This window comes from Papio anubis, chromosome 17, assembly GCF_008728515.1.
Source record: "Papio anubis isolate 15944 chromosome 17, Panubis1.0, whole genome shotgun sequence".
Lineage (NCBI taxonomy): Eukaryota > Metazoa > Chordata > Mammalia > Primates > Cercopithecidae > Papio > Papio anubis.
Genome location: NC_044992.1, coordinates 100,929 through 118,996, shown reverse-complemented (window position 1 = coordinate 118,996; position 18,068 = coordinate 100,929). Strand labels below are relative to the sequence as shown.

General features: G+C 55.9%; 1 protein-coding gene across 1 annotated transcript in view; it reads left to right on the top strand.

Annotated features, from left to right (window-relative positions):
* RPH3AL (rabphilin 3A like (without C2 domains)) overlaps positions 1-18,068 on the top strand; it is a 171,957-nt gene that overhangs the window by 134,358 nt on the left and 19,531 nt on the right. The window contains 1 exon segment of the mRNA XM_031657227.1: positions 9,281-9,455. Coding sequence (XP_031513087.1) covers positions 9,281-9,455 — 175 coding nt within the window.

Here is an 18,068-nt window from a genome sequence, read left to right as displayed (position 1 = left end):
TGTCTCTTCATAAGGGCAGCAGTCACCCTCATGGCCTCATCTAAACCTAATTCCCTTCCCCAGGCCCATCGCCACTCACCAGCACGTGAGGGTTAGAGCTTCAACATGTGGATTTGGGGCACACAGTTCAGCCCCCGGCACCCCCGAAGAGCCTGTGCTTCTCCTAAGTAACCTGAGTTACTGAAGCCTTGCAATTTGGATGTGTGTTCAGTTGACTATTTGTTGGGTATCTGCCGTGCGCTGGCACCTGCTGGGCGCTCTGCTGGGCTCCCACTGTCATGGAGCTTTCCCTGCAGCAGGAAACAGACACAGAAACAGGTGCTTCTAGCCCAGGGTGTGTGCGTAGCAGTGGAGACATGCAAGATTCTGTCTTTGGAAGCTTCTGGATAAAAGTGATTTCCCAGAGGCTGGAGATGAGCTAGTCCAGGGAAGCGAGAAGTAACAACGTCTTCAAGAGGAGAGCTTAGTGTGGTTAAGGGAGTGAGAGCAGGTGTGCCTGGCGATGGGGTAGGGGGGTGAGAGGTGAGGCTGAGAGGGAGGCCGGGTCCTGGGGCGTTGTTGGCCTGCTGTGGAGTTTAACTTGCCTGTTACGGTTCCTGGGAGGCCAGCATTGTGAGTGTGTGTTCAGGTAACGGGGGAGGGAGGGGTACTGCGTCTGCTCTGCCCGAGAGGGTTGGCCTTGAAGAGATCTTTCACCGCAGTATAGACGGGAAGACCGCTGTGTCACAGGTCTTTCCCGTGGTTCTCCAAGACTGGTTCAGTCTGGAGCTTGTTAGGCAGACAGCGCAGTCTACCTCGAAGGCAAGGTCTCCCCTCTGTCCCCTGGAGACCTTTGCTTGCCCTTCGTTGTCCATGTGGCCGGTCAGTAACAAAGCAGGCTCCTCACTGGGTCCCGGGAATCCGGAGACGGCTCAGGCACGGCTCTGCCCTTGAAGAGCTCACAGCCTCCTGCTCAGGAAGGTAGGTGAGTCAGCTCCAGCCCGGGCGTGGCGTGCTGTGCCAGTGGGACCACATGGCCTCCAGGAGTGTGGCAGAGGGACCCTGATTCTGCACGAAGGGGCACCCACTGAAGGCCTCCAGGGGAAGCGCGGCTGCCTGTTAGAGATGCCGATGAAAGGCACTCCAGCGGAAAGGAACAGCAGGTGCACAGGCCACAGACCGTCCCCTGCTCTGACCCGTGGGGCTGGGGCACAGGTTGGACCCCGGGGCCAGTGGATAGGCTCACCTGAGCTCAAGCCAGGTGCACTCTCAGGGTGGCGTGGGAGAAGGCGTAACACATGGAAGGGGTGGAGCAATGGAAAGAGAGGGGTCTTCAGGCTCCCCCTGCCCCACCCTCTCGGGTGGCAGGTCCGTGAGACTCTTGTTTCCAGCACCAGCCTGACAATTACCACCTTCTCCAGCCACAACCATTTAGGAAATGCTAGCGATTAGCCATTGTTATGGTAATTAAAATTCCCTGGGAACAGCTGGGCGAATATCCATTCGTATCTGCAGTCAGATTGGCCGTGAGCTGAAACGGTGATGCACTCCCCCGAGCAGGGAGAACAGCAGCACCAGGAGCATTTACTGCTGCCGGACACCCCGGCCACTGCCATGGCGGCTGTAGGTCTTTTCTCATTAAATGGCATTTTCAAGGCTGGCTGCTTTGCCAGCCTTATCACAGCAAACCACACGTGGGGAGCCGAGTGGGGTTTTGCAGAATTGCTCGGCTTCTCCAGTAAGGAACTGATTTTCAATCTGTGGGATGGCCTGGGGTGCGGGGGGGGGTTAATTCCCACAAGGGCTTTTCCTGCCACTGTTCCCTGTGGGGAGCGGGCTGGGGAGGGGCAGGTGTGGATGCCAGACAGCGGGTGATGGGCCCAGATGCACAGAGCAGAAGTCACGTGATTAAGGCTACCGAGGTGTGTTTTGCAGAGTAGGGGCGGGCATCGAGGAGAGAGAAGGCCTGTGGGTTTGCATAGATTGGCCTGGGGGGTGGGGGTTGCAGCTCAGAGCTCAGCCCAGCTGGGGTCGTTTGCACCTCACCTCACCAGACCTGCTCTCCCACGCGGAAGGCATTTTCCAAAATACTGACAGTGTGTTTTGTGCACATCCGCATGGGTGCACCTCCCATACTGGCTGATACACCTGTGTGCTCCGGTCCCCGATGCTAGGACTTAGGAACTGCTGCTTCTCATGCTGCTCCAGATCACCGGCCACGCTGGGTGGTCAGGGTGAGTCCTCAGACCTTCCACCTGGACTACACGACAGCACGAGAGAGTCGGAGCAGAGGCCCCGTTACGGTGGACTCACAGGGAATGGCTGATCCGTCGGGTGCTCGTGGCTGATCCGTCGGGTGCTCATGGACCTGCCCACAGATCCCCAGGGAGGAATGTGGCCTGCCCGGCCTGTGGGGTCCTTGCCCCTGCTGGGCATAGATATCAGGGTGAATCGTACGCAGTCGATGGGCTTTTTTCATAGTTCAAAAATGATTGACTTAGCCGGCTGTGGTGGCGTGTTCCTGTGGTCTGAGCTACACGGGAGGCTGAGGTGGGAGGATTCCCTGAGCCCAGAGTGTCAAGGCTGCAGTGAGCCATGATCGTGCCACTGCACTCCAGCCTGGGCAATAGAGTGAGACCTTGTCTGAAAAAAAAAAAAAAAAAGGTTGACTACCCCCGAATGGCTGAGCACCAATGGCAGTTCAGCCTGATGCTTGGGGTCGTGTGATCTTTATCCGTCTTCCAAAAGAACTTCGCTGAGCAGCGATTGTCGAGTGGGGATGGGAGACAGACTGTTGCAGCAGGAGGCAAGGCTGAGGCACGGCTGGGGGCTCTTATATGCCAGGGGAGGCCAGGCAGCTAGGGAGGAGAGGGTGGGAGCACCCTGGGCAGTCAGGGAGGCTCACTGGGGTTTCCTCTTCACCAGCACACCCCCTCAAGCCCTTCCTCTCTATCCCTCTTTTAATCTGAAATAGGAAGTCCATTTAATTAATTATAGGAGCTTGGGTGAAACCCCCAGGCCTCTTCCCCAGGAAGGTGGCAGACTGTAGGTTGAGACGTGTTGCAGCAAACGACGCACAGCTGCCAACACAGCCATTCAGCCAGCGTTTACTGAACACCTACGATGTGTCAGGCGTGTGCTAGGAGCTTGAAGACGGTGGTGAGCAAGACGGCTGTGATGCTGCCTCCTGCTTGGTGGGGCCTGGTGGGGGGACAGATGACAACAGAAGGACCAGCCAACAGGTGGAAGCATCCCACGCACCTATCAACAGATGACAAAATGTGATCTATTCGTGCAGGGGAACGTTGCTCAGTCTCGGGAAGGAAGGACATTCTGATATAGGCTCCCGCATGCGTGAACCCTGAAGAAGTGATGCCGAGTGAAATAAGCAGCAAAAAAGGACAGACACCGTGCAGCTCTCCTTATAGGACATGCATAGAGTAGTCATATTCCTAGGGACAGACAAGGACAGACACCGTGCAGCTCGCCTTATAGGACGAACATAGAATAGTCATATTCCTAGGGTCAGACAGCAGACTGGGGTGGCCAGGGCCCAGGGCGGCAGAGAGCTACTGCTTAGTGGTTACAGAGTTTCAGTTTTGCAAGATGAAGAGTCCTGGAGACGGATTGCACTTAGGGTGATACATTTTATGTTATGAATATTTTAACACAATGAAAACATTTAAAATGTTTTTAAAAAGGATCATGCACACCCAGAGGCCAAACCCGTGGTCCACGGCTACAAAGGAGAAGCCCAGAAGGCCGTGAGATGAGGACTCACTGGCACTGATGAGGTTACAGGAGGTTACAGTGTGTGGGAATGCAGCTCTGGGGCTTCTTAGTCTCTTCCCCTGACGCCTCACAACAGAGATGGCTCGGCCACGTTGCCGCGTCACCCTGAGCATTAACCTGCCCGCTCCCCATTAAACAGAGCCTTGACTGGCTGGGCGTGAGGTGGAGGCAGCGCACCCTCAGCCCCGAGGCCTGTCCTAGAGGTGGTAGGGCAGCTCCATTGTTCGCCCTGCGCCCGTCACTCCGGTGACCTCACGTCCTGACGGACACCTCGCCCCAGGCCCACCATGGTTCCGTGGGAACCGCCCCCGATCAGGTCCACAGAGGAGGCCTTGGATTCCACCAGGGAGCGTACGCTGAGGTCCCCACCCTGAAAACACTCACTGGGGCCTCCTGGGAATGTGGCGTTTCCTCCTGGAGGGTGGCCTGACCGTGTCGTCATCTGAACACACACAGTTCTCGACCCTGCCATCCCGCTCTGTGGAATACAGGCTGAGTATCATTAATCAGAAAACCCAAGGCTGAAATGCTCCAAAATCTAAAACTCTTTGAGTGTGTGATGCTTCAAGAAATGCTCATTGGAGCATTTCAGATTTCAGATGCTGAACTGGTTAAGTATAATGCAATTATCCTAAAATTCGAAAAAAGTCAAAATCAGAAGGACTTCTGTCCCAAGCATTTTGGAAAAGGGCAAAATAATCCCGCATTTCCTAAGGGCAATAACTGAAAACTGGCCCGATGCGGTGGGTACGGGTGATGGCAGCGGTGGGTACGGGGTGAGGGATACGGTGGGTACGAGGTGAGGGATACGGTGGGTATGGGGTGACGGCCGTGGTGGGTACGGGTGAGGGATGCGGTGGGTACGGGGTGACGGCCGCGTTGGGTACGGGGTGAGGGATGTGGTGGGTATGGGGTGACGGCCGCGTTGGGTACGGGGTGACGGCCGCGTTGGGTATGGGGTGAGGGACGCAGTGGGTACGGGGTGATGGATGCGGTGGGTACGGGGTGAGGGATGCGGTGGGTACGGGGTGAGGGATGTGGTGGGTACGGGGTGAGGGATGCGGTGGGTATGGGTGACGGCCGCGGTGGGTATGGGGTGAGGAATGAGATTGGAAACACGGGTCCCTTGGTGGGGCGCTGGATTAATTAAGTTTAATAAATCCAAACTGTGGAACAATTAGAAATGATGATGGAGAAATTATGAATCCGGAGCGATGGCGTGATGTGTAGTCAGGTGTTGAGGGGCGGGAGCAGGTGGCATCTACATTAGCCCAGTTTTCAAACAAACAAACAGTTTGCCCAGCCAGGGTGTGAGGAACTTCCCACCGCCACGCTCCGCAGGGCTGTCTGTGTGCAGTGATGTAATAGGTGGCCTAGTTTCATTTTGCTTTTTTGTTATTGTGCTCATTTTGTGTGCTAGGTATGTATTTTTCAGGAAGATAAAAAAAGGGAGAGGCTCATGCTTGTAATCCCAGCACTTTGGGAGGCTGAGGCGGGCAGATTGCTTGAGCCCAGGAGTTTGAGACCAGCCTGGGCAACATGGTAAAACCCCATCTCTACAAACAATACAAAGTTAGCTGGGTGTGTTGGCGCGCACCACCTACAGTCCCAGCTCCTCAGGAGGGTGAGGTGGGAGGATCCCCTGAGCCTGGGGCGGGGAAGGCTGCGGCGAGCCGATCGCACCACTGCACTCCAGCCTGGGTGACAGAGCAAGACCCGGTCTCAAAATAAAAATAAAAATAAAAAAGAGAAAGCTTCCGTGGCGGGTGGGGGAGACAGTGCGGTGTGCGGTTCAAAGCCTGCACAGGCCTCGCCGTCCACAGATGGCTCTTAAGGGCTTGCTTCATTGGTGTCCCCCGGCCCAGCCCATGGCGGAGGACAGGGGGGCGGCGCGCTCAGGGCAGGATGGGCGCAGGGGGGCGGCGCGCTCAGGGCAGGATGGGCAGAGCCTCTGCTCATCAGTGGGAGGCTCAGCGAGCCCTTTGCCGGCACCCGTGGCCCCCGTGACCTCTCGGACTTGGGCACCTGCTCTAATGAGCCTCGCAGGAGCTCCCCAGAGACGGGGTGGCCTTGGTGGCTGCTGTGTGTTTGCTTCTTCCTCGTGTCGGGCAGTCCCCTCCGCTCTGGGGTCCTGCCTGTAGGACACTAAGAGTTCACACTGACGTCCGACCCACTGAGGGTTTATTCATCTGTAGTTTAGTGAGCATCTGCTTTGCGTCTGTAAACTGTTGGGTGAGACTCTGGGGCCTTCCGTGTGGAGTAGAGGCCCATGGAATGGTGTGCTGGCCTTGGGGAAATTGCTGAACTTGTTGGAGCCTCAGTTTCCCCACCTGAAAGGTGGAGATAATAACCAAGCTTCTTTGAACCCTGTTAATCACCGCATGCTTCTGGGAATGGGGGAGGAGACTGGCTACTTTCCCACTTTGTGGATTTTTAGACCACGAGCCTTCATTACCCATTCAGATAAATATGTGTTGTAGGAAGGATTCGAGAGGATCAGAAAGGGTTTTCCAAAGTGGGTGCCACGAAGCATCCATCCCACCAGACAGGCTCAGGCCGTTCAACAACCACACAAAAGCAGGCCCTTCGCACAGCGTGGCTGGGAAGGCCAGTGAGGGGTTCACGCCAGGGACCTCGTCTGGACTTGGCCGTCCGTGCCTGGTACTCTGAGCAGAAGGAGGTGCCCACAGCCCACTCGGCGGTGCAGACGCACATCACTCTATGAGTGGACGGTCGGTGCTGCTCAGTTAGGTGCGGAGTCTATGCAGACCCATTACTACGGTCGAGTTTTTCTAGGAACCATCCGGGCAGATTTTGGGTAGAGAGCACGGTGTGTTCTTTTGCCCCTGGGATGACCCTGTGCACCTGAGCTTAGTAAAGGCTCTGAGAAGTCCCGCAGTGGTGGAGCCCCAGTCAAGGCTCTGAGAAGTCCCGCAGTGGCGGAGCGCCAGTCAAGGCTCTGAGAAGTCCCGCAGTGGTGGAGCCCCAGTCAAGGCTCTGAGAAGTCCCGCAGCGGTGGAGCCTAATAAAGGCTGTGAGAGTTCCCGCAGCAGTGGAGCCTAATAAAGGCTCTGAGAGTTCCTGCAGCGGTGGAGCCTAGTAAAGGCTCTGAGAGTTCCCGCAGCGGTGGAGCCTAGTAAAGGCTCTGAGAAGTCCTGCAGCAATGGAGCTTCGTTTAACCTAGTACTTTTCAAGTGTATGTGATTAGAAAACTTTTTTGGTTTTTTTTGGCCTGGCTCTTGTTACTATCCCACAGTATTAACGTGCACAGGAAGTTTGGGGGGTGGGAAGCAATGTCTCAGAATCAGGTGGACTCTGGTCTTCTGGTTTTAAATTCTTCTAGTAGGGAATTGACCCACCGGTGATAACGCTGTTTGTGTTTGCCAGGTGGGAGGAGGGGGTGGCAGTGGTGCCCATGGGCCTCTCCTCTGTGGAGAGGCTGCTCTGTGGCTGGCACTGACCCTTGAGGCTTCACGGTCATTCTTGGGCCTGATCCTCAAGTCCTCCCCGTGAGATAAGCCTTGCTCCTGTGTTTGCCTAACGATGAAGAAACCGAGGGCCAGGGAGGTCAGTGTTTCCAAATCACACCGGTGCTGGGTGCCGGACCCCGGATTCAAATTCAGGACGTCAGCTCGGAACCTTGGCCTGCCCTTCTCTGAGAAGGGTCATGTCAGTTGAGGTTTTTGCAAAGTGTTCGTTTACAGGCTCCCACGTCTCCTGACTAAATACCCTGAATTTATGTCCTTCATCAGAAAAGAGACTACACAGCATGTGGTGCTTTCTGAAGGAGGCATTAAAAATTTAGGGACCTTAACTCAGTGGCTGCTCTGAATTCCAATTGGTAGCTCCCTCTAAGACGCAGACCTTTCTGCTCCTGTGGGAGAGGCTGTCCCATCTGAGAAGCCTCAGAGAAGAGCTTCCAAGGGCTGTGATGTGGCCCAGCCCGGCTCTCCCTCCAGCCTCTGTTGGTCCCCCCTGGAACCCTGAGCAGAAGGGACAGGAAGGAGGCAGGCAGGTGGCATCTTGTGAACACCTTCTGGGTGCCGTGTGCTCTGCTGAGCACTTCCAACTTTCTCAGAAGCTATCACATTTAATCAATTTAATCAATAAGGAAACTTAGGCTCAGAGAGGTTAAGTAACTCTCTCAAAGCCACACAGCGAGTGTGGAAGCTGCCATTGATCCAGCCTTGCTTCCAGGGACAGCAGGAGTGGGGAGCCTAGGTGTCCGAGCCGGGGGTGGTGGAGGAACAGAGGGACCCCTCAGAGCCCAAGGGGTTGTGCATCCCAGACCAGAGCACCTCCCGCCCTTTGAGTTCAGGGTGGGCATCCCTGGATTCCTGGGGCTCTGCCCGCCTTTGGGGATGTCTGGCCAGGTTTAGGGTGACTCCTCTCACCACTTCCCCAGGGCGGTGATAAAGGGATGCTCTGCACCTGCTTGGGCCCTGGCGGGCACCCTCTGACCCATCTGGCTCTCAGAGTTCCTGGGGGCCACATGGGGTCAAGAGGGGCTCCTGGGAGGCTCAGGACCCAAGGAGGACAGAACTGAGGCAGGAAAGAGGGTGGAAAGTCAGTGGCTGTGCCCTGGGGGCAGCCAGAACAAGCCTAGAGCTTTGTGGCCACTTCTGAGCCCCTCTCCCAAGAGACGGTGACAAACACAGCGAGAGGGGGTGACTCGACGAGAGGGGACTTGGGACAGCTGAGGAACCGTGCATGTTGTCCTTGAGAAGCTGGGGGTCTGGGCGTGGCACCGAGGAGAGCTGGGGGCTGGGGAGGTGTCTGCAGGACCTCGCGGCTGGGAGGGTCCATCCCGTGCAGCCCTGTGCCTCGGGCCAGCAAGAGAAGGTGCCCGTGAGGTCAGCTGGCAGGAAGGAAGTGCCAGTCACTGGCAGATCTAGTGGAAACTCAGCAGTGCCTGGTGGCTTGTGGGCTTCCTGTCACTAGGAGTTTTCCAGCAGGAGCCGGACAGGCCTGGGGATGGGCAGGGGTCTGACTAGGCAATCTCTGGGATCCCGCGTTGTGGAGGAGACAGACGGTAACAGTGGTCAGTTTTCACAAACATTTCTCACATGCCGGGCCCGTATGGAGGTCCCTGCTCTGCAAGAGAGAAGCAGGAGGACGTGGACTTGTCTTTAAAGCAGGCGTAGACCCAGGTGCAGCGGTCCTGGCTGCTGAGGAGGCTGAGGCAGGAGGACCGCGTGAGCCCAGGAGGTGGAGGCTGCATCACTGCACTCCAGCCTGCGCAACAGAGCAAGTCCTTAACTCTAAAATAAGGGAGAGAAAGAGGTAGAGAAAGAAGATTTGGAGGGTTCATGGGCCTTAGCTCCTGGTTGTCCTGAGTCCTGGGAAGGTGAGTGACAGCCCAGCCCATCGGCCGGGGAGGGCAGAGCCAGCGTTCCCGCTCCCACTCTGCGCCTAGCTCTGCGCGTCCTGCCTCCCGTCATCTGGGCGAGGAGCAGGAGGGGAGACTCCTCTGCGTCCTGTGCCCCAAGCAGCTCTCTCCCCCACGCAGGTCTGGAAGAGGTCGGGGGCCTGGTTCTACAAAGGGCTCCCCAAGTATATCTTGCCCCTGAAGACCCCTGGCCGAGCTGATGACCCCCACGTCCGACCTTTGCCGGTGGAACCTGCAGAGCGAGAGCCCAGAGGCTCCGAGACCGGCCGCATCTACACGTGGGCCCGAGGAAGAGGTAAGTCCCCTCTGCGTGTCTCCCAGGACAGCCTGTAACGTCTGGGTCGTCAGGCAGATCGCAGGCCCAAGGCCAGTCCCCGTACCCTCCATCCACGTGGCTCATTCTGGTGACGCGTCCCTCCTCGTGCCCTCGGCTGCACACCTTCTCCTGAGTGAGCAGCGGGGACCTCCAGCCGTGATGTTCGCTCTGTGCAGGGGAGCGGCCGGAGGGCCCACGGGGGGCACCTTCACATACAAGTTCTGATCTGGGGGTGAGGGTGCCGTGAGCGGCACTCTGCATCTTCACAGAAATGGGATGTCAATGAGGTTTTTTGCGAAGTATGAAACCTGCGTCCTTCCCAGGCGGGCCCTCACCCTCTCTTCCTGGCGCTTGTCTTGTGTCTCAGTAAGGGAGGACTCCTGGCTTCCTGGCCCTGATGAGTAAGGTGACTTTGTGCCCAGTGCCCCTGGGCATTCTGGTGGCTGCACTAAGGTGTGTGTGTCCCAGGCGGCCTCCCCACTTGGCAATGATGGTGGCACCTGGTTGTGGGCCGCTCTCCGCAGTTTTCATGATGCTTTGATGTTTGTGGTTTTATTTTCAAAGTTCCTGTCTCACAACAGGCTCGGAAGGTGGACAGGGTGGTTATTTAACGACTGCGTTTTGCAGACGGGTGTACCTGTGGCTCAGAGGAGAGGAGGGACTCTCTCAGCAGGCGTGTGGCCGAGCTGGGATCCAAGGGCAGGCTCTCGCCCTCTCTGGTGTCTGGGTCCTCTTGCTCTGAAGTGCTCACGTTTCAGCCGAATATTTGGAGTCTGAGGGTCTTAGATGAGACAGGCAGAGCGGGGGACGGAGGCTCATTCGGATCATGGCTCATCTTGGAGGAATGGACCCGGGACAATAGACCTGGTGGCCGCTGCTCAGGGACTGTGGAACATCTTGGTCTTTGGTTGTGACCTGACGTCTGACCATCTTTATGTCATTCAGGCTTTTTTTCTTGCTACAAAAGTAATGCGTGTTTAGCACAAACATGTGAAAGTTGGCCAGCGACGTATGTAGAAGTACAAATCCCTCATCCCTGGACCTCCCAGGTAGATCGGCGTCCGTTTGTCCTCAGCACCCCGGTGCCCTCGTAGCAGCCGCTCCTCGCTGGTCCTACCGGACGCCGTGGATGCCTCTGCGGCTGTGAATTCAGCCCGCGACATCGCTGCCATGCACAGACTTTTGTGGGGACTGTGGGATGCAGTGCAGTGTGGACCCAGCCTGGAACTGAGTGTCCGATTGGCTGGGGAAGGGGCGTCCTCCACCTGGTGCCTCTGCCTGCCACCCTCGGAGCCCAGGCTTTCTCCTGCTGAGCCCTGAGGTTTGTCCACGTCCCGCAGACAGTGAGAGCAGAAGCTGGTGGACACCTGAGGGTTTAAAATGCTGCTTGGAGCCAGTAGAGCAGGGGAGGCTGAAGGCCTGTGGGGCAGCTGCAGCCTACGCCCCCTTTCCAGAGCTGTCACCGCCCCGGCTGCTCCAAGTCAGGGCACACGCACACGCTCACACCTACATACACACATCCATATAGACACATACACACCCCACACACACACACACATCCACATCCACACACGCTCACACCTACACACACATCCACATGCACACACACTGACATCCACATGCACACACGCTCGCTCACACCCACACACACAATCCACATCCACATTCACACACGCTCACACCCACACACACACATCCACATTCACACACGCTCACACCTACACACACACCCACATGCACACACAAGCTCACACACTCGCACTCACACACACACACACACGCACACATTCACACGTGCGCACACACACTAGCTTTACACACACACTCCTATGCACATGAGCACGCCCTGGGGAGGAGCAGAGCCCCCTCCCCTCAGCCACGCAGATTTGCCTTTTAATTCCGTGGGCGAGGAGGGCAGGGGCCCCCACTCTTGCAACAGACACTGTTTATTAACTGACTTTGCACAGAGGCCAGGCCAGACAGTGCGGAGGCTCCCTTGTGTGAACTTGTGATGCCTCCAAGGCACCGACTGCAAACCCCCTCAGGACCCTCCGTGCCAGGCTCTGTGCCACGCACATCGCGGCCCTGTGGTTGTCCAGTGACCCATGTGATGTGTGTCAGCCCCCGGGCAGCAGGGCGGTCCGGGCTGATGGCCAGGCTGCTCGTGGCGGCTCAGGAGGCATCTGTGGCCACACGTGGGTGGAGGGGGCACTGCCTGGGAGGCAGGAAGGAGGGAGATAGTTTCTGTGCCCAGAAGGCAAAGTGCCAGATGTGCAGGGCGACTGCGGAGGACCACGCTTAGGGGATGCTCCGGGCCTGCCTCTGGCCTGTTCCTGAGCGGCCGCGATGTGCTCTCTGATTAGCCTGTGCCAAAGCCAAGGCGTGTGCCTTCTGACTGAGTGGTGCCTTGGCCATCCCAGACCTGGCTGTGTACCTGCAGGGGTACACGGGGTGGCTGCTGGGTGCCTGTGGGAGGCCAGATGACCCTGCCCGGCTGGAACTGTCCGTACAGCAGCAGTCCTGAACCTGGGGGTGGGGCAGAGGCCTGCCTCTAGGAAGCCCCCTAAGCTGCCAGAGGCCACTGCCTGACTGCCCTTTCCTTCTCAGGCTGGTCTCACAGCTGTCAGGCTCCTGCACAAGATGGCCCTCAGCGGGCAGTGCTGGGAGACTGGGCCCGTCTCGTCTGCTGCTGACTGAGGACCCCACTGTTGTTTTTCTGCCCCTGAGAGTGGCATCCCTGCACCACCCCCAGCCCCACCAGCGCGGGCGCCCCGATGCCAGGCAGCTAGCTGGGCTCAGGGCTGCAGCTGTGTGCCACGTCAGAGCCCGTCTGACAAGCACAGCCCTCACGGCACCAGACTCAGCCCAAACTGTGCTCAAGGGGAAGCAGAGTGGCCAGCACTGAGGCGTGGTCCCCCAGCACCCTGGAAAGTCCAGGTGGGCAGTGCCAGGTCTGTCCTGAACAGGCCGATTCCTCAGCACGTGGCAGGGGGCAGGCACGGGATAGATACTTATTAACACGAGTGAACAGACGAATGGACGAGCCGCCCACACACTCCTGAATGCCTGAAAGGCCTGCGGAGAGCTTTTCATTGAGGCCGGCCGGCTTCTCCGGGTCGGGGTCTGCTGGAAAGTCCCAGGAGATACTCAGAGGCTGTGAAAACCTCCCTCTGCTCTCACCAGACGCTGTTCCTCCCGGGACACAGCATGGCCTCCTCCTGCCCCAGAGCCCCTGTCACTGGCCTGGAGCCGATCACAGCGCCAGCTCGCTCGCGCTCTCAGCCTCTCTCTAAGCCTCTTTGCCACCTCCATCCATCTCTCTCTCTCTCTCTCTCTCTCTCTCTCTCTCCCCCCCCCTCCCCCCTCCCCCCCCCCCTCCCCCTCTCCCTCCCCCTCCCACCCCCCACATCCCTTAGGCTTGTACACCTGCAGCTCCCAACTCCTTCAGCTTCTTCTCCCTGCATCCCAGCCCACCCCATTTTCTTTCTCATGCGCTGTTGGAAGAGGAAGGGTAACCAATGGATACTACAAGTCGTGAACTTTTCAACCCACAGAGCAATCGGGTGAAAAGCATTGACGTTGCTGAGGTGGGTTCCTTTGTCTTACTCCTTTAAGTAATTTTTGTTAATGGTTTTTCTTTTTCTTTTTGAGACAGTCTTGCTCTGCCACCCAGGCTGGAGTGCAGCGGTGTCATCTTGCCTCACTGCAACCTCCACCTCTCGGGTTCAAGCAATTCTCATGTCTTAGCCTCCTGAGTAGCTGAGGTTACAGGCGTGCACCACCAAACCCGGCTAATATTTGTAATTTTAGTAGAGACGAGGTTTCACCATGTTGGCCAGGCTGGTCTCAAACCCCTTGGCCTTAAACAATTCACCAGCCTGGCCTCCCACAGTGCTGGGATTGGAGCGTGAGCCACTGTGCCAGGACTTTCTTTGTTTATTTTTAATTACATAAGAATACATGACATATTTTAGCAAGTTAATTCAAAAGGTGTATGAAAAAGAAAAAAGTCTTCTCCCTCCCCTCATCTCCAAACCCTTTCTCTGTGTTCCTACAAACCTGTACTTGATAAAGGGGTGGGGTGTTTTTTTTTGGCTTTGTTTTAGCAATAAAAATAGGCTTTCTTCACTTAAAAGAATAGCATGAGCATCCCTCCAGGCCAACAGATACAGATTTTACATTGTTCATTTTCATGGCTGAGTAAAATCCCACAATATTGTGTATTATAATGTGATTAATCACCTATTGATGGACATGGAGATCAATTTCTAGTTTTTTTTTTTACTTTTTTTTTTTTTTAATTTTAGAGTCAGGGTATTGTCCTGTCACCCAGGCTGGAGTGTCGTGGCGCAATCATGGCTCACTGCAGCCTTGACCTCCTGGGCTCATGTGATCCTCCTACCTCAGCACCCCCGGTAGCTGGGACTACAGGTGCACACTGTTGTACCCAGCAAACTTTTAAATTCGTATGTTTTTGTAGAGATGGACGTCTCACTATGTTGTCCAGGCTGGTCTCGAAATCCTGAGCTCAGGCCGTCTACCCACCTTGGCATCCCGAAGTGCTGGAATTACAGGCACGAGCCACCATCCTTGGCCAACAAGATGATTTTTTTTTTTTTTTTTTTGAGGTGGAGTCTCACTCTGTCCCCAGGCTGGAGTGCAGTGGTGCAATCTCGGCTCACTGCAACCTCTGCCTCCCGGGTTCAGACAATTCTCCTGCCTCAGCCTCCTGAGTAGCTGGGACTACAGGCATGTTCCACCACACCCAGCTAATTTTTTGTAATTTTAGTAGAGACGGGGTTTCACCATGTTAGCCAGGCTGGTCTCAATCCCCTGACCTCGTGATCTGCCCACCTCGGCCTCTCAAAGTGCTGGGATTACAGGTGTGAGCCACCGCGCCCGGCCTAAAATGATTTTTAAATATTCATAAGGACACAAGTGTTCACAGGAGCATTATAACCAAAGAGTGGCAACAACTCATACGTCTGTCAACTGATGAATGGACAGAATGTGGCGTAATCACACAGTGGAACGTTATTCAGTCATAAAAAGGAGGGAAGGGCTGATCCACGCTGTAATCTGGATGAACCTTGAAAACACCATGTGAAGTGAGCGAAGCCGGGGACAAAAGGCCACGTGGTGTGTGATCCGATCTCACGTATACGAGCTGGCGGGAACAAGCCAATGCACAGAGGCAGAAGGTCGACGGGTGGTGGCCAGGGCTTGGGGAGAATGGAGAGGGCAACGCGGGCACAGGGTTTCCCTCAGAGCTGATGGAAATGCTCTGAACTAGATGGTGGTGGTTACACAAATGTGTGGCTACACGAAAAACCACTGGATTGTGTACTTTCTAAAGGTACATTTTATGGCATATAAATTATGTTTCAATTTTTAAAATTTGTAAGGTAGAGAATAGCTTAACAACAAAAATCTTTTTTTTTTTTTTTGAGATGGAGTTTCTCTCTTGTCACCCAGGCTGGAGGGCAATGGTGCGATCTCAGCTCACTGCAACCTCCGCCTCCCGGGTTCAAGTGATTCTCCTGCCTCAACTTCCCGAGTAGTTGGGGTTACAGGTGCCCGCCACCACGCTTGGCTGATTTTGTATTTTTAGTAGAGACGGGGTTTCTCCATGTTGGCCAGGCTGGTCTTGAACTCCTGACCTCAGGTGATCCACCCACCTTGGCCTCCCAAAGTGCTGGGATTACAGGCGTGAGCCATCGCACCTGGCCAAAAAACACTTTTTAAGAATAGCAAGGGTAGGCTGGGTACACTGGCTCATGCCTGTAATCCCAGCACTTTGGGAGGCCAAGGCAGGAGGATTGCTTGAGTCAAGAGTTCAAGACTAGCCGGGGCAACATAAAGAGACACTGCCTCTACAGACAAATTATTAAAACTTAGCTGGGTATGGTGGCACATACCTAGTCCCAGCTACTCAGGAGGCTAAGGTGGGAGGATCACTTGAGCCCAGGAGCTTGAAGCAGCAGTGAGCTGAGACCACACCACTGCACTCCAGCCTGGGTGATAGAGTGAGACCCGTGTCTCGCAAAAAACAAAACAGAATCGCAGGAGTAGTGGAAAGAACTGTCCAGCCACATTGTAAAGCTTTCTATAAAGTTACTGTATTCAGTAAGAACAGTATAGTATTGGCATCAGGACAAACAGAATATTTATTTGCAGAATTAATCAATAGACAAGTGAAATAGACAAGAATAGAGAAGCGGTAGCCTGAGAATGTATGGACGCCAGCCGTAAGTTGCTTTTCAACTCAGTGAGAAGCTAACACACCTGTCTTAAAATCGAGCTGGTGCAATTAGATTTCTTTCTCCTTCTAGGTGTATCCAGAGACACATCACACATAGATAAGATCGAAATGTTAAAAATAATGCAATGAAAGTGTTAGGGAAAGAGGAGACGTGTTCCCGCCCTCTGTGTTACCTCAGGGAGAGCCAGCGACTGCGCTGCAGACGCAGGACAGGTGCGCTGACTACCTGAGTTTGCTGCTCTCTCCCTCCCCTGGACGCTGGGTATTGATTCTGGCCGAGGATTTGCCTGCACCCCCCCGGTGGGTCTCGGCAGGGCATTCCTTCTTTCCCCAGGAGGGGTCGGGGAACGGCATGGCCTGAGTCCCTCTTGGTACCCGGCCCCAGGGTCTGCCTCTGAGCAGTGTCTCTCCCCCTCCACCCGATCCCTGCCAACAGCGTGTGCTCTGCCCTGCCCTTCCTGGCACATCGTTGCGCGTATATGACAGCAGTAAAATCAGCTTTTGCATGCGGCCTGGTCTCTTCGGTCCCCCGTGGTATATGAGGTGTAAATGGTGGCACCGGTGCTGCAGGTTCTGGGGTTGTGACACCGTTAGAGCTGGGCTCAGCCCCTCTGCAGGCTTCTTTCCTTCGAGCTGGATTCCTACCCTATGCACAGAGAGAGAGCTGCTGGGGGTGGGACTTGAGAGTAGCCACACCAACCTGGCATATCTGAGTAGCGAGAGTACATCTTTTCCTGATAAAATACGGAGCTCAGAGGCAGGAGCGACGGCTTCGGTTCGGCAGCTCAGCGACGCCAGGACAGACGTCTTTGCAATTCTTCTGTTTCCCTCATGGTCGCAAGACGGGTGCTGCAGTTCCAGCTGTCACTGTAAAGAAGGGAACGATAGAGGCGTGGCTGGAGGAGCAAGGCTGCCTGGAGTCGTTACGCTGGATTCTCAGATGGAACGTTCTTCGCCTCCGATGCCGAGGACAGTTAGCAGCCTCCAGAGCTGTGATCCAGCGGCACCGCTGCCTGGGTCGGCCCCAGAGGGAGTTAGTTCCTTCTTTTATTTTCTTCCCTCCCTCCCTCCCTCCCTTCAAGACAGGGTTTCACTCCGTCACCCCGGCTGGAGTGCAGCGGCTCCGTCTCAGCGAACTGCACACTCGGCTTCCCGGGCTCGAGCAATCCTCCCACCTCCGCCTCCCCAGTAGCTGGCCGTGTGCTACCGCACCTGCTGATGAGTTTGTATTTGCAGAGATGAGGTGCTTCCACGTTGCCCAGGCTGGTCTCGAACTCTTGAGCTCAAGGGATCCGCCCGGCTCAGCCTCCCAAAATTCTGGTATTGCAGGTGTGAGCCGCCACACCTGGCCTGCTCTGTCATTTCTGTCTGCCTTTCTCAGCTGCGACTGAGTGCCTGACACCAGGGGCCTGAAGCCTGTGTTCAGAGGGCTTTTCTGGGACACGTGTCCTTCTCTCAGGTGGGAGCCAGGACCTCTGGATTCATGAGGTTTTACCATGTGGACCTCGGCCCGGGATCCTGGGGTATCTTCGAAAGCCTTGTCACTGGGCTGTGGCCTGGCCAGGTTTGGGGAGGCCTTCCCACTTTGCCCAGCACCATAAAAAGCCCTGCTAACAGGTGGAAATACCCATTTCCTCCTCACGTCCACACGCCCGTAGAGAGGAACCAGAAAGCTCCCAGGCTGGGGTACAGGCACCTCCGGCTGTGAGGCAAATTCCTTTTCCTTTCTCTGCTGAGGCCTGGGTCATCGTCCCTCCTCAGGCCTCTGTGCAGGAATCCTGCTGCCTCCCACCCTCCGTCCTTCCCCAGAGGGCAGCGCAGGCCTCCTGTGGGGCTTTGAACAGGGTGGCACACAGGTTCCCCTCAAGGTCTGTCCCAGAACAGGGTGGCACACCGGTTCCCTTCACGGTCTCTTCCAGAAAAGCTCTTCCAGGCTTTGGATTTGTCCCAGATGAGGAATTTCAAGGAAAACGGGAGTTTCACGATCACTTCAGTGGCTCACGTGATGTCAGACAGGTTTTAAAAATCCTGAACTGTGGTCCTTTTCGTGGTAGGGTGAACGTAAACTTGAGGGTTCTGTGTGGGTTGGACAGTCTGGTTCAGCTCAGGCCACAGACGTTGACGGGGGCCGCCCTTCCCCGGTGAGCCCCCCACTAACCTGCCGCCCCCAGCCCACGCCCTCTACCTGTCTTCCTGGAAAAGCCGAGTCCCTCCGAACTGTGCTGGCCCCAGCGCTCTGTGACTCACGGCCATTAACCCAGCCGATGCTCAGAGCAGCCTCCAGGGCAGCTACAGACGGTGGAATCGACTGCTCATGACGGATGAGGAGG